Here is a 16,766-nt window from a genome sequence, read left to right on the forward strand (position 1 = left end):
TCCTCCGCCCATTTTATTATTTTGGTCACTTCTTTCATCGCCAGGGAACTCCTTGTTCCCCCCTGATGATTGATATAAGCAACAGTCGTCATGTTGTCTGATTGGAATCTTATGAATCTGGCCTTTGCTAGTTGAGGCCAAGCCCTGAGAGAATTGAATATCGCTCTCAGTTCCAGAATGTTTATCGGGAGAAGAGACTCTTCCCGAGACCATAGTCCCTGAGCTTTCAGGGATTCCCAGACCGCGCCCCAGCCCACTAGACTGGCGTCGGTCGTGACGATGACCCACTCTGGTCTGCGGAAGCTCATTCCCTGGGACAGGTGGTCCAGGGTTAGCCACCAACGGAGTGAGTCTCTGGTCTTCTGATCTACTTGAATCACTGGAGACAAGTCTGTATAGTCCCCATTCCACTGTTTCAGCATTCACAGTTGTAATGGTCTTAGATTAATTCACGCAAAAGGAACTATGTCCATTGCTGCAACCATCAACCCTACTACTTCCATGCACTGAGCTACGGAAGGACGAGGAATAGAATGAAGAACTTGACAAGCGTTTAGAAGTTTTGACTTTCTGACTTCTGTCAGGAAAATCCTCATTTCTAAAGAATCTATTATTGTTCCCAGGAAGGGAACTCTTGTCGACGGAGACAGGGATCTTTTTTCTATGTTCACCTTCCATCCGTGAGATCTGAGAAAGGCCAGAACGATGTCTGTGTGAGCCTTTGCCTTTGAAAGAGACGACGCTTGTATTAGAATGTCGTCCAAGTACGGTACTACTGCAATGCCCCTTGGCCTTAGAACCGCTAGAAGGGATCCGAGTACCTTTGTGAAAATCCTTGGAGCAGTGGCTAACCCGAATGGGAGGACCACAAATTGGTAATGTTTGTCCAGAAAGGAGAACCTTAGGAACTGATGATGTTCTTTGTGGATAGGAATATGTAGATATGCATCCTTTAGATCCACGGTAGTCATAAATTGACCTTCCTGGATTGTGGGTAGAATCGTTCGAATGGTTTCCATTTTGAACGATGGTACTCTGAGAAATTTGTTTAGGATCTTTAAATCCAGAATTGGTCTGAAAGTTCCCTCTTTTTTGGGAACTACAAACAGATTTGAGTAAAATCCCACTCCTTGTTCCGCCGTTGGAACTGGGTGTATCACTCCCATCTTTAACAGGTCTTCTACACAATGTAAGAATGCCTGTCTCTTTATTTGGTTTGAGGATAAGTGAGACATGTGGAACCTTCCCCTTGGGGGTAGTTCCTTGAATTCCAGAAGATAACCCTGAGAAACTATTTCTAGTGTCCAGGGATCCTGAACATCTCTTGCCCAAGCCTGAGCAAAGAGAGAGAGTCTGCCCCCTACTAGATCCGGTCCCGGATCGGGGGCTACTCCTTCATGCTGTTTTGTTAGCAGCAACAGGCTTCTTGGCCTGCTTACCCTTGTTCCAGCCTTGCATTGGTTTCCAGGCTGGTTTGGTTTGAGAAGCATTACCCTCTTGTTTAGAGGATGCAGAGTTAGAGGCCGGTCCGTTCCTGAAATTGCGAAAGGAACGAAAATTAGACTTATTCTTGGCTTTGAAAGGCCTATCTTGTGGGAGGGCGTGGCCCTTTCCCCCAATGATGTCTGAAATAATCTCTTTCAATTCTGGCCCAAAGAGAGTCTTACCCTTGAAGGGGATATTAAGCAATTTTGTCTTGGAAGATACATCCGCTGACCAAGACTTTAGCCAAAGCGCTCTGCGCGCCACAATTGCAAACCCTGAATTTTTCGCCGCTAATCTAGCTAGTTGCAAAGCGGCATCTAAAATAAAAGAATTAGCCAACTTGAGTGCGTGAACTCTGTCCATAACCTCCTCATACGGAGTCTCTCTACTGAGCGACTTTTCTAGTTCCTCGAACCAGAACCACGCTGCTGTAGTGACAGGAACAATGCACGAAATGGGTTGCAGGAGGTAACCTTGCTGTACAAAAATCTTTTTAAGCAAACCCTCCAATTTTTTATCCATAGGATCTTTGAAAGCACAATTATCCTCGATAGGAATAGTAGTGCGCTTGTTTAAAGTAGAAACTGCCCCCTCGACCTTAGGGACTGTCTGCTATAAGTCCTTTCTGGGGTCATAGGAAATAATTTCTTAAATATAGGAGGGGGGACAAAAGGTATGCCGGGCTTCTCCCACTCCTTATTCACTATATCCGCCACCCGCTTGGGTATAGGAAAAGCGTCAGGGTGCACCGGAACCTCTAGGAACTTGTCCATCTTGCATAATTTTTCTGGAATGACCAGGTTGTCACAATCATCCAGAGTAGATAACACCTCCTTAAGCAGTGCGCGGAGATGCTCTAATTTAAATTTAAATGTCACAACATCAGGTTCTGCCTGTTGAGAAATTTTACCTGAATCTGAAATTTCCCCATCCGACAAAACCTCCCTCATGACCCCTTCAGATTGGTGTGAGGGTATGACAGAGCAATTATCATCAGCGCCCTCCTGCTCTACAGTGTTTAAAACAGAGCAATCACGCTTTCTCTGATATGCAGGCATTTTGGATAAAATATTTGCTATGGAGTTATCCATTACTGCCGTTAATTGTTGCATAGTAATAAGCATTGGCGCGCTAGAAGTACTAGGGGCCTCCTGCGTGGGCAAAACTGGTGTAGACACAGAAGGAGATGATGTAGAACTATGTCTACTCCCTTCATCTGATGAATCATCTTGGGCAACTTTACTATCTGTGGCAATACTGTCCTTACTTTGTTTGGACGCTATGGCACAATTATCACACAATTTTGAAGGTGGACACACATTGATCTTCAAACATATAGAACATAGCTTATCTGAAGGTGCAGACATGTTAAACAGGCTTAAACTTGTCAAGAAAGTACAAAAAAACGTTTTAAACAAAACCGTTACTGTCTCTTTAAATTTTAAACAGTGCACACTTTATTACTGAATATGTGAAAAAGTATGAAGGAATTGTTCAAAATTTACCAAATTTTCACCACAGTGTCTTAAAGCATTCAAAGTATTGCACACCAATTTTCAGAGCTTTAGCCCTTAAAATAAAGAAACCGGAGCAGGTTACAGTTTTAACCCCTCTACAGTCCCAGCTACAGCCTTTGCTGCGACTTTACCAAACCCAGGGGGGAATACGATACCAAATGAAGCCTTCTAGGAACTTTTCCAACAACTTTCAGATCCTCACACATGCATCTGCATGCCTTGCTCTCAAAAGTAACTGCGCAGTAATGGCGCGAAAATGAGGCTCAGCCTACAACTGGGAAGGCCCTTCCTGACTGGAAAGGTGTCTAACACAGTGCCTGACGTTAAAAAACGTTCCCCAAGCTTATAAGTGTGAATTAAAAGAATAAACATGTATAAAATGCCCAAATAAAGCAATCGATTTTGCCAATAAAAGTGTCTACTAGTTTTATAGCCCATATTAAGCCCTTTATTCTGTTTGAGACTAAGAAAATGGCTTACCGGTCCCCATGAGGGGAAATGACAGCCTTCCAGCATTACACAGTCTTGTTAGAAATATGTCTAGTCATACCTTAAGCAGAAAAGTCTGCTAACTGTTTCCCCCAACTGAAGTTACTTCATCTCAACAATCCTATGTGGAAACAGCAAACGATTTTAGTTACTGTCTGCTAAAATCATCTTCCTCTCACAAACAGAACTCTTCATCTTTTTCTGTTTCAGAGTAAATAGTACATACCAGCACTATTTTAAAATAACAAACTCTTGATAGTAGAATAAAAAAACTACAACTAAACACCACATACTCTTAACCATCTCCGTGGAGATGTTGCCTGTGCAACGGCAAAGAGAATGACTGGGGTGGGCGGAGCCTAGGAGGGACTATATGGACAGCTTTGCTGGGACTCTTTGCCATTTCCTGTTGGGGAAGAGATATTCCCACAAGTAAGGATGACGCCGTGGACCGGACACACCAATGTTGGAGAAAGTGTTATATTATAAATTGTTAATAATAATATTAAGTCATGCTTTCACAGGTTAACCATACATTTTTCTGTTACCTGTGTTCTAGTAGTCGGTGCTACAGCTGTAAGTAGTTTGTTTGCGTTATTCATTTGGCTCTGTTTCTTGTAAGTGCTCTCCTGTAACGTCAGAAGTATATTATACCAGTGTTCTCCCCAGGACCTTTTTAGTGGGTGCACCATTCAGCTGATTTTACTGACCACCCAGCTAAAGTTTTAGCTATAATTAAGCTTAAATTAGCTAAATGTTAAAAATGTTCAAATTTGTATTGCACAGACTAACATTAAAGAAACATAATACTCATATGCTAAATGACTTAAAAGTGATGCAGCATAACCGTAAAAAGTTGACATGAAAATATCACCTGAAAATCTCTATGTAAAAAGGGAAGGTATTTTTCAACAAAATTTCTTCAGCTCATCAGAGTAAATGCTCTGTGAACGTTTATACTTTCGCTGTTGCCATCTGCAAGTCTAAAAAAAAAAAAACAATAGCCAATCAGCATTATAATTCCTTTGCTGTGATCTCATGAGATTTCACTGGAATCCCGTGAAATCTTATAGTAAACTTCCTTAAACTGAATAGGAAAATAACATAACTGTGCCTGCAAATGCCAGATGCACATTCCCTTGTAAGTCCTGGGACTAGCATCCTGGGGCAAGATTACATATACGGAGTTGCCCGCAAAAGCCATCAACGCCTGTTTTTACGCGGTTTTGGTATCACAAACACAGCGCTGCATATAAACGCGGCACCTATATTTCACCTGTCAGCCACAGTTTTTACTGCCATAAGCTAACATAGAACAACGTCGCAAATCGGTGTCACATATTCAGCGCAAGGACTTACGCAGCAAAAATTGAGAAATGTTACTCCATTTTCACCTCGCCACACAAAGGCAGGCTAGGCAAGACTTGCGCTGAGTATTAGAACACTGTAACTCCCTGAAAATAGTAACTAACACCTAACGCATGCGCAACAGATATATACTTATAAAGGTTGAATCTGGTACATATCAAAATGTATTAAAAATATAAACAAACAATAAAAAACAAATCAAAAGTGCTAAAGACTATGGGGCCTATCTATCAAGCTCTGAATGGAGCTTGATGCCCCGTGTTTATGCCCCGTGTTTCTGCAGTTATGAAGCAGCGGTCACAAAGACCGCTGTTCCATAACCTGTCCGCCTGCTCAGAGCAGGCGGACAGACATCACCGGAAATCAACCCGATCGAGTACGATCGGGTTGATTAACACCCCCATGCTGGCGGCCCATTGGCCGCGAGTCTGCAGGGGGCGGCGTTGCAATGCTGAATACGGCGAGTGTATTGCTTGCAGTATTCAGCGAGGTCTGGCGGACCTGATACGCACTGTCGGATCAGGTCCGCCAGACTTTGATAAATTGGGGCCTATATATCAATAATAGGACAAAGCCTTACACGTTTATTTATACAGTATATAATCAGCAATAGCAAGCATCAGCTAATAATTGTGCAAAAGGTAATAGTGAACATCAATTTAAATAATTTCCATCAATCTAGGGGCTAGGTGTAAATAACAAGCTTGGCACTATATCATGCAAAGCATAGTTTCATATTACCTGATTTAATTTAAACGATCCAAATGATGACTATTATATCTGGGTTGCACATAAGCCAGGGGCAGTTGTAAACTTATACTGTCCTGAAAAAGTGAAAAGTAAACATCTGTAGATGTCCTTTAGGCTAAGGGCATAACCATAAAACACAATACCAGGTGCAGGAGCTCATTGGAGTGAAGCAGCTGGTGTTGTGCACAGACCAACTAATTGCAAACCAACTAATCGATTATGAGATTTGTTGACAACTATTTTCATAATCGATTATGACGATTAGTTGTTGCAGCTCTACAATAAACCTAATAAAACTATTAACCACTAATCCGCCAAACCCACACAAAGCAATAATCCTAATAATTCTATTAACTCTTAACCCGCCAAACCCCCACATTACATAAAATAATAAACCAAATTATCAAAAATAATGTTCAATTCAGCCAATAGGATTTCAGTAGCTCTCATCCTATTAGCTGATTTAAATTTGAAAAATCAAATCAGCCAATAGGAATGCAAGGGACGCCAAATTTAAACGCGTACCTTGAATTCAGTATTCAGTGTATGGCGGCGATTGTAAGAAGAGGATCCTCCACGCTCCATGGCTCCGCGGTCGTAGGTCCTGCTCATCTCCGCTCTGTGCCGGCTTGGTCCTGGATGAAGAAGGAAGAGGTCCCCGCTTGGAAGAAGATGTCGGCCGCTTGAAGAAGATTTCACTGCCTGGAACAGGACCTTCTCCGCCGGACTTCAGGAACGGTGAGTTTTATTTTTTGGAGGTTTGTTGTTTTTTTTTGTTTTTTATTAGGGATTTCTGGGCACTCTTAAAAGAGCCAAATGCCCTATTAAGGGCAGTGAAAGAGCTGAATGTCCTTTTAAGGGCAATGCCCATACAAATGCCCCTTAAAGGGTAATGGGTAGTTTAGGATTTTTTAGTGTTAGGTTTTTTTATTTTGGGGGTTTGGTGTTACGCTTCGTATTTTTTTAAGGAAAAGAGTTGTTTAACTTAAGGCAATGCCCTACAAAAGCTCCTTTTAAGGGCTATTGGTAGTTTAGTATTCGATTAGGGGGTGTTTTTATTTTGGGGGGCTTTTTTATTTTCATAGGGATTAGGTTTAATTTTTTTATTTTTGATAATTTGGTTTATTATTTTATGTAATGTTAGACTTTTTTTATTTTTTGTAATCTTAAGATTCATTTTAAAAAATATTTTTTTATTTTAAGTAATGTTAGCTTTTTTATTTTAATTGTAACTTAGTATTTTTTAATTTAGGTAATTAAGGTTAATTTAGGGGGTGTTAGGTTAGGGGGTTTAGTAATTTAATTAGTCATTTGCGTTGTGGGGGTTTGGCAGATTAGGGGTTAATAGATTTATTAGGATTATTGCGTTGTGTGGGTTTGGCCGATTAGGGGTTAATAGTTTAATTAGGCATATTGCATGTGGGGGGTTGTTGGTTTAGGGGTTAATACTTTTATTTTTAGTTCCGATGTGGGTTTGATGGCGGATGTAGGGGTTTTACGTGTCGGTTTATTTTTGAGAGGCCGTTTAGACTTTTACTGGAGATTTTATTTATTTTTATTTTTTCTTAGGCGCTGCCAAATTTTTCTGTGCAGAATACTTTATACTGTGGTACTCTATTCTTTAGGTAACACGTTTCGAAATTGATCTGTTATCTACTTATTAATGTAGTAAAGGAGGAACTACACTTAATGCCCACAACTCGGCCATCAGAGAGGTTGCAAGGATTATATGTTATACTTTTTTGGAATTTCCAAATTGGTTACCTTTATATAACCACTATGCTCCTCACACAGTAGCTCAATTCTACACTGTGTTAAGATAAAGTATAAGTGAACATTCATGTATTTGGCATAAAAATAAAAAAAAGACGTGTGCACCAAGACACACACACACAGTATTGCACGTTTTACTGTGTCAGCCGCAATCATAGACTAGAATTAAACAATACAAATAGTATATAACAAAAATTAAAGCACTATGTCACAAAACATAACCATAAAAAATAAATGTAAAAATATTTAAAACTGTCATTAAAGGGACACTCAATCAAAATAAAACTTTCATTATTCAGATAGAGCATGCAATTTTAAACAACTTTCCAATTTACTTCAATTAACAAAATGTGCAGTCTTTTTATATTTAAACTTTTTGAGTCACCAGCTCCTACTGAGCATGTGGAAGAATAAATGTGTATGCATTTGTGAATGGCTGATTGCTGTCACACGGTACGTGTATGCATTTGTGATTGGCTGATGGCTGTCACATGGTACAGGGGGGAGTGGAAAAATACATAACTTAAAGGGACACTCAATCAAAATTAAACTTTCATTATTTAGATAGAGCATGCCATTTTACACAACTTTCCAATTTACTTCCATTAACTAAATGTGCACAGTCTTTTTATATTTAAACTTTTTGAGTCACCAGCTTCTACTGAGCATGTGCAAGAATAAGTGTGTATGCATTTTTGATTGGCTGATGGCTGTCACATGGTACGTGTATGCATTTGTGATTGGCTGATGGCTGTCACATGGTACGTGTATGCATTTGTGATTGGCTGATGGCTGTCACATGGTATAGGGGGAGTAGAAATAGACATAACTTTTAAAATTGTCAGAAAAAAAAATCTACTTCTCATTTGAAGTTCAGACTAAGTGCTATTGCATTGTCTTGTTATCTTGCATTTGTTGATTATGCAAATCTACAGTGTTGACTGGTCGTTTAAGGAAGCATATTTTACATTGTTTGGAAACTCAGACAATAATTGAATATTTTATCTCCTTTGATGACAGAAATTATCTCTTTGGTAGTGTATATAGAAGGAAGAAGCATCCCATAAATTGGCATTCATCTGCATGTGAGTGGCATTATATAGCACTTGCAAAATGGCACATCCAATAATTAGCACTGGGCACCTGGGCAGCTCAGCAAACATGGACTTCCCAAAGGGAAAGATGACACTTTGAAAAAAAAAAAAATCACGTTCCTGAGATTTGTTTACTTGTATAGTTGCAAGGACTGCCTCCAAGCTTATTGCAGAACCCCTTCCTGTAACCTGGCCTTGGTGCAAAGTGCCATGAGGAAACATGATGACAGTATGTCCTGTTCTCTAAAAACTGCCTATTGACATCTGCTAAGGAATGCTCACTACAGCAAGTTAACCCTACTCTCTCTTTTCTGCTTTAAGGTATGTGAATTGGGTCCTGCATCATCTCCTGCCAAATTCACTACTTTTTGTGGCAACTGGACTCTAAGTCTCCCATTTACAGGACGTCTCTAGACTGTCTCCCATCTTGTTCAACTCTCCGTCTCGCTCCACAAGACTCTCCCTTAGTTTTGAAAACTTCAAACACTCCCTAAAGACTCTACTGTTCAGGGATGCATACAACCTACACTAACCTTTCCTAACTCCATTGCAATTCCCTTGAACCCCTTAGCATGTAAGCCTATGAGCCCAGCTGCTTGTAGATCACCTTCATAAGAGCCGACTACAGCAGTGCAACTCTCGGCAGGGCCCTCTACCCATTTGATCCCTATAAATGTTATCTTGTTACCGCCTATGTTTATAGCGCTGCAGAATCTGTTGGCGCTCTACAAATCCCTGATAATAATAATAATAATAATAATAATAATAATAAAATGTTAAATGTTAGCATATGATTTGTTTTTTTTTTTGCAATCTTATTATTCCGCTGATTTTTTTTTTTTTTTTTTATTCCTTCCTCTGAAGATGTGGCCCTGTCCAAATGTAAGTTTTTATCATTACTAGTCAGTGAACAATTGAGACCTAAGTATCAGTGATGTATAAACATGCATTCTGGTGCAAAATGAAAACACTGTATTTTGTTAAAGCATTGCACTTCTTTTACTATATATAAGGTGGAGAAGTATTTTTGCTTCTTAGTCGCTTTCGACAGTACAGCCAACCAGAAGGCGACTTGTTATAGTGAGCTATTTCTGTTATCACACACACGCGTTGTACTTACCATCCATCCAGCTACAAAGCAACGGAAACAATAATTATTGTGTGCATTACTCTGCCAGCTGGGAGGTAAGTACTGCTCGTGTGTGGCAAAAACAGGACTGCTTGATCTAACTAGAGAATGGGGCAGTAAAGCCTTACTGTTGTCTATACCGACCCACAGAGACATAGAAGAATAAAACACTGCAGGCTTGGGAGATTCCCTCACAGACTGCTAATAAAAGGCAACATTAAGATTAAAACAAGTGGTTATGAATGTCAAGTAAAGTTAAAGTGCATATCTAAAGGAAAGACTAAAAACATAAGGTAAGAAAAAAAAAGTTTAAATTTACTATCTCTTCAAGGCCTGCAAAGGGGTTAAGCACATAGTCAAAATTAATCACCCCCCACAACACACACTTATTGTATTTCCCCTACAATGACCAAACAGAAGCAGCAAATAAGTATGAAGTACTGTATAAGTATTATCCAAGCACCATAATATGTAGCCAGGCAAGTTTATTTGGCTTTCACTATATGTTAACCTCTTAACCCCTTAACGACCAAGGACGTACAGGGTACGTCCTACAAAAACTGTCACTTAATGACCAAGGACGTACCCTGTACTTCCTTAGAGGTTTCAAGCGGTGCAAACGATCGTGATCACTTCCAGCTGCTTTCAAAATATTGCAGTGGTGCCTCGATATTGAGGCATCACTGCAATACCTTTTTTTACCCACCGATGCAGAGAGAGCCACTCTGTGGCCCTCTCTGCATAGGCCAGCGATGGTGCCGATCATAAGTGGGTGGGAGCCATAGCAGGGAGGCGGGTGGGCAGCCCATCACTGGATCACTTCCTGATCCGGTGCGCACAAGTGGTTGGGAGCGAGCGGGGGGGGCGCACGCGCGGGTGTGTGAGCACGAGTACCAATACATTGAAGGTGATGGGATGGAAGGAGAGGGAAAGGGGGGTAATTAAATTTAAAGAAAGTGATCTGGGAGGGGGAAGGGTAGGCTATTGAGGGTGGCAGCTACACTACAGAAAATTGGCTTTTATGCCCCCCCAAAAAAAACACTTTTTTTTAGCAAACCAGGTACTGGCAGACAGCTGCCAGTACCCCAGATGGTGGCAAATAGGTAGAGGGGGGAGGGTTAGAGAGCTGTTTGGGGGGTGGGGAGATCTAACACTGCAGAATAAATATATATATATATATATATATATATATATATATATATATATATATATATATATATATATATATATATATATATATATATATATATATATATATATATTGTACTGACAGGCTTTCTGCCAGTACTTAAGATGGTGGTGACAATTGTGAGGTGGGGGAGGCAAGAGAGCTGTTTAAGGGGGGTGGGATATGTCAGGTGGGAGGCTGATCTCTACACTTAAGCTAAAATTAACCCTACAAGCTACCTAATTAACCCCTTCACTGCTGGGCATAATACAAATGTGGTGTGCAGCAGCATTTAGCAGCCTTCTAATTACCAAATAGTAATGCCAAAGCCATAAATGTCTGCTATTTTTGGACAAAGGGGATCCCAGAGAAGCAACCATTTTTGCCATAATTGCACAAGCTGTTTGTAAATTATTTCAGTGAGAGACCTAAAGTTTGTGAAAAAGTTAACTATTTTTTTTATTTAATCGCATTTGGCGATGAAATGGTGACATGAAATATACCAAAATGGGCCTAGATCAATACTTTAGGTTGTCTACTAAAAATAATATATACATGTGACTGAATATTCAGGGATTCCTGAAAGATATCAGTGTTATAATGTAACTTATGCAAATTTTGAAGAAGAAAAAATGGTATAGAGGGGGGGGGGGAGCCAACCGCCATTGCTAGAAGACGCATTGATTAAGAGCTCCTCATCTAAGTTTTAGTAAATATGAACTACCCTTGATAAAACCAGACTAAATGACTGGTATTGGAAGGACTGTGACAAGTAAATAAGCCTTGGCCATGTGAATAGCAAACTAGTGCCTGTATAGCTACAATTTAACTGAAAAATCGAGCCGGAGCTCTTTGTCTCGCGCTGAAGCGCCATTTCGATTGAGGAGATGCTACTATCTGCCATGAAGATCCCTGTGCTGTATTCGGACATCAGGCAGTTACTGGAGGACCATGGACAGCGAATGTGCGAGAGACTAGACGCTCTCACTGAAAAAATCCAAGAGGCACATTTACGCCACATCGCTGCTGCTGAGGAACGGGAGGCGGCACCGGAGTCACAGCGGGACATAGTGTATGAGGATCCAAAGGAGGGTCTCCCGCTGAAGGCACTGGTGAGTGCAGACACCGATAAAGAGCCCTGCCTGCCCCTTGTCGCTATGAGAGACATGACCGCAGAGGGAGCAGCTCAGCACGAACACTTGCTAGCGGGCATAGACCCTGTGGATCGGAACAGAGGTCGCGCTCTGTTATCCGCGACCCCCCTTGGAAAGAGCCATGTGGCCACGCTACGACGGCCTGACGGGGGCCACTTTCATGGTGCTCTAATATCCTGGACCTGGTGTCATCGCTTTCCATCGGCCCCCCAGGCTGGCTGCCCCCATCTGATCGTGGGAGGGTTTGACTGCATGCAAACGGGGTGAGCGGGACATATGGGAGGCGGGTATGACCGCCGGAGCAACTACAGGATATACAAGAAACTTAGTGCTTCGGTCGGTTGGAGGCTTCCTCTCACTTGCGATTAGAAATCGGCTCATGATGACAAATAGTCGGATCCCCACCAGAGGATTTCCTCCTGCTTCCTTATGTTCCAAGAGGTGACTGGGCAGACTTTAGACTATACATGAGTTTACATGCTATTAATAGCGCTGGTCTTAAACAACTATTGTCATAAATATATATGTCCCTCTGGGTCTCCCCAGATTAACTGTATCTGAGTTCCAGAGCAATGATGAGAATCTAAAGGCTGGCAGCTCCTACATATGAACTGAGTACTAACCTGACCTGTGCTACATTCGTTAACTACTTAGGAAAAAATTACCTTGGAGCGTTGGCCTTTTATTAGTTAGCGGCCTGTTATCATATCTACACTACAGTTGTGTTGAAGTCTGTCATTATGCCTGTAAACTAACAACCCTATATTTCCTATCTCCTTTCTAAAAATTTAGGAGCCCCTATTCTGAATAATTCCAGGCCCAGGCTCCCGAGTGTTATGGCACTCTGCTGACAACGCATAGGTGTCTAGAGTTATGGGTATCAATTGGGAGACCTATGTTAGATGTTATACACATGTGTGGAACGAGTTCTTATATATATTACATTTCTTGTCACTTCTTGCATGATAACTAGGGCCCATACAGGTATAAATGCTTAGTATCAATGTTTTATGTATAGACAGGATGATAGCCTACATATTTTATCATTATATTGCCATGTATGATTAACCTAGAGCTTCTGTCTGAAATGTACACTTTAGTCTGGGCTGTCCACATGCTTAGCTGTCCTTATTCAGATAGTCACAATGTCAAGTTGCTCAGTCAATATCTCTGGGCTCTACGTTAGGAGTGTTAGTTAACAATAGTCAGACCTGTCATTTTTGGCTTTCCCCCCGCCCCTCCCCCCCTCCCTCTTCCCCCCCTCCTCCCCTCCCTCTTCCCCCCCTCCTCCTCCTTCCCCCCTCCTCTTTCCCCTCTCTCCTCCTTCCCCCCCTCCTCCTCCCCCTTCCCTTCCTCCTTCCCCTCCTCTTCCCCTTCCCCCCCCCCTTCCCCTCCCCCCTTCCCCTACTCCTCATTACTTCTGTGCGGTTGGGGATGATTCCCTTTCTCTCTGCACCCTTTTGGCAGAGTTTAGTAGCCTCTGCCCTACCTGTAGAGCCACGACTTAGCTTTTCTCTCCCTGCACCATGATAGAATGGCTCACAGGGGTTCATCACAGGATCATTGATTTCATAGTGATTTCCTGTTTCCTGAAGTTTACTTAAGATAATGGTTTTGAGATTGCCTATGTTCTAATGGAGGCTCAGTACTAATGGTTATTGGATTATAATAACAACTGAGAGAGGTTATACTCCATGCTTTTCCAAATGATGTTCTCTACAGAGTTACCCTGATGCCTTTATTATGCTCTATTATATTGATATTGTATATACACTTCATAATCTGTATTTATCCCACATAAGCTGAAATTGCAATCTTTACTATTATCTACGTTGCCATATCCTCAATTGTTTTGTTTAACTTTTGGTCCCACGACTGGACCTGTTTGTTTGAGGAACTCGCAAAACCTATAAGATTTAAAAAATTGAGGTGCCCACTGTGTAATGTCATGTCAATATAATATAAGTGTACAATGTATTTTGTTGATGAGACTGTTGTCAATGAGTTATTAAACCTCAATAAAAAAACTATTTAAAAAAAAAAAAAAAAAATGGTATAGAAATAGCAAAGTGCAACTTGTATTTATTGCCCTATAACTTGCAAAAAAAAACAAAGAACATGTAGCCATTGGGTATTTCTAAACTCAGGACAAAATTTAGAAACTATTTAGCATGGGTGTTTTTTGGTGGTTGTAGATGTGTAACAGATTTTGGGGGTCAAAGTTAGACAAAGTGTTTTTTTCAATTTTTTCATCATATTTTATCATTTTTTGTATAGTAAATTATAAAATATGATGAAAATAATGGTATCTTTAGAAAGTCCATTTAATGGCGAGAAAAATGTCATATAATATGTGTGGGTACAGTAAATGAGTAAGAGGAAAATTACAGCTAAACACAAACACAGCAGAAATGTAAAAATAGCCCTGGTCCCAAACAGTAAAAAAATAAAAAGTGATGTGGTCACTAAGGGGTTAATCTTCATTTCATTAAACAAAATATTAACGTCCAATTACCTCTCTGTCATGACTGATAGATATTGTTTAACTTTAGCAAAAATATTTTAACTTCAACAATTTTTATTATTTTTGCTTACACGGTAACAACAGAGCTCACTGCAGATGGTGGTTGTTACATCATTCACAAGACACAAGTAGGGTTGCAAGCTGTACTTTAAAAAAAAACTGGACAACCAGTAAGTCATCGAGAAAAGGCAATAGGTGGGGCCATGATCATATATAGATCAGATTGCAGGGGAGCAAAGGTCAGACTCCAATGCCTGCCAGTTATATGACTAGCTCAGACCACTTATCTTAGTTTCGTTCTGCTATATGTCCAGATGAGCCCACAGATCAGACCTTGTTTCCTGCAGCCTTTGTCAGTTTATGCCCATATTTGACAGACCCACACTTTTTATTGTCCAATCCATTTTTTTTTTTACATTAAGGGGACATGAAACCTAAATTTTTTCTTTCACAATTCAGATAGAGCATGAAATTTTAAATAAATTTCTAGTTTACTTCTATTATCAATTTTATTTCGCTCTCTTGGTATCTTTTGTAGAAAAGCAGGTATGTATGCTTAGAAGGCGGGCCATTTTTGGATCACTATATGGCAGTAGTTTTGCAAGAATGTTATCCATTTGCAAAAGCACTAGATAGCAACACTATTCCCTGCCATGTAGTGCGCAGCTCTAGTTGCCTACCTAGGTATCTCTTCAACACAAAATATAATGGGAACAAAGCAAATTTGATAATAAAATTGGAAAGTCTTTTTTTAATGATATGCTCTGTCTGAATCACAAAATAATTTTTGAGGGGTTCATATCCTTTTAATATTACTAGGTACTTAAAATATAGAATCTGGCAACGCTACCAATAACATAAATTCAATGGGTAGAGATAACAAGTTGTAGATAACATTATTACTGGAGTTACAAAAATCACAAATCATTGCACTACTACTGATAAACCACTCTAAATATAACATCGCTAGCTATCCGCATTTGAGAACAATATTTTTTATTTGCGAACCAACACAGTATAAATTAAAGATCTAAAAATGTTGGCGCTGAGTTTTTTGTTTAATAAATATCAGATACTACTTCTCTCTATCGGTATCCGATAGTTTACAATGTGACGCTAATGTATGTTACAAAAGCACCAACCAAGGGTAACAAAAGCTTTTTACTAAAGCTGCTAGAAACTTTGGCGCTAACTTTAAAACCCCTAAACTGATTTCAGACCACGCCCCCTTACCTGGGGTCTCCGGATGAATGGGGGTCCAAGTCAGGTGATCAGATGTCAGCACCACATCACAGCTTTTCTTATCTATTTCAAATATTCCCCTGAGTAAGGTCGGTTCCCTGCAGTGATCCCGGCAGAATTGTGCATTCGAATCTCCCTGGGACCGCTCGTCTGGGTCACTGTGACCCCTGACCCCAGATCGATCGCTTCCCGAGCTCCATTCATCACAGCGGTCGATAAGATGGGGAACCGAAGCTGGTCGCTTAACATAGAGCCGTGGGCTGGAAGTCACTTGTTGCTTCTCATGTAGATCTTCTGTGTTATCACTCCAAGCACTTACCCGGCGTGAAAAGCCAGGTAGTCGCAGGGATTCCCCCATTCCGCCGCTCTTGGAGTTTCTCAGGCAGGGTGACAGGTGGCCGAACTGAGGCCGGGGCTGCCAGGGTAACCAGCGGGCACGCGCGACGCCATCTCTAGCTGTAGATTGGAGCGAGCTTTCAAAACCATTGTGAGTTGTTAGCTCAGCTGCTAAACTTAAACACACAACTCTAGATAAATATACAGTGCTACAAAATCGATCACAAAAAAATATTTATTTTTTTATTATTATTTTGTTTCATTTTTATAAAATGACCGGTTAGTCCATAGTTTTGTTCGTGTTTTCTCCTCATGTAAAGTGACATAAAAATAGTATAAAGGGACATGAAAGTGCATTTCATATTAACTTACAGGTATATCTACAATTTGCTTTTTTTAAAAAAAAAAAAAAACTTTTTGGGGAAGCTGGCCTTCCAAGCATGCGCAGGCAAGCTACGTGCACGCGCATCGCTTACCTATTCCAAGAGCTGGTGGGGATGAAGTGGAATCATCATGAGTGTTGGATGTGGGTTTACAACAAGGTAGAGAAAACATAACAAAAATAACATTTCACATAAACTAAACTAATCAATTCAAGTTTGTTATTTTAAGACAAGTTACAACAAATACGACTATATTTCAGTCAACATGGCACCTAGGAAGTGTAAGTTGCATATTTAACTTGGAAATATACTAGTAGGTGCATGTATGTAAAACAAAATTAAAACAATGTTGAA

At 40.5% G+C, this 16,766-nt stretch overlaps 1 protein-coding gene across 1 annotated transcript in view; it reads right to left on the reverse strand.

Annotated features, from left to right (window-relative positions):
* Positions 1-16,143, reverse strand: part of CERKL (ceramide kinase like) — a 618,864-nt gene extending 602,721 nt beyond the window's left edge. The window contains 2 exon segments of the mRNA XM_053698522.1: positions 15,685-16,086; positions 16,089-16,143. Coding sequence (XP_053554497.1) covers positions 15,685-16,086; positions 16,089-16,143 — 457 coding nt within the window.
* Between the last annotated feature and the right edge of the window lie 623 nt (positions 16,144-16,766).

This window comes from Bombina bombina, chromosome 1 (genome assembly GCF_027579735.1).
Source record: "Bombina bombina isolate aBomBom1 chromosome 1, aBomBom1.pri, whole genome shotgun sequence".
In the NCBI taxonomy this organism is placed as follows: Eukaryota; Metazoa; Chordata; class Amphibia; order Anura; family Bombinatoridae; genus Bombina; species Bombina bombina.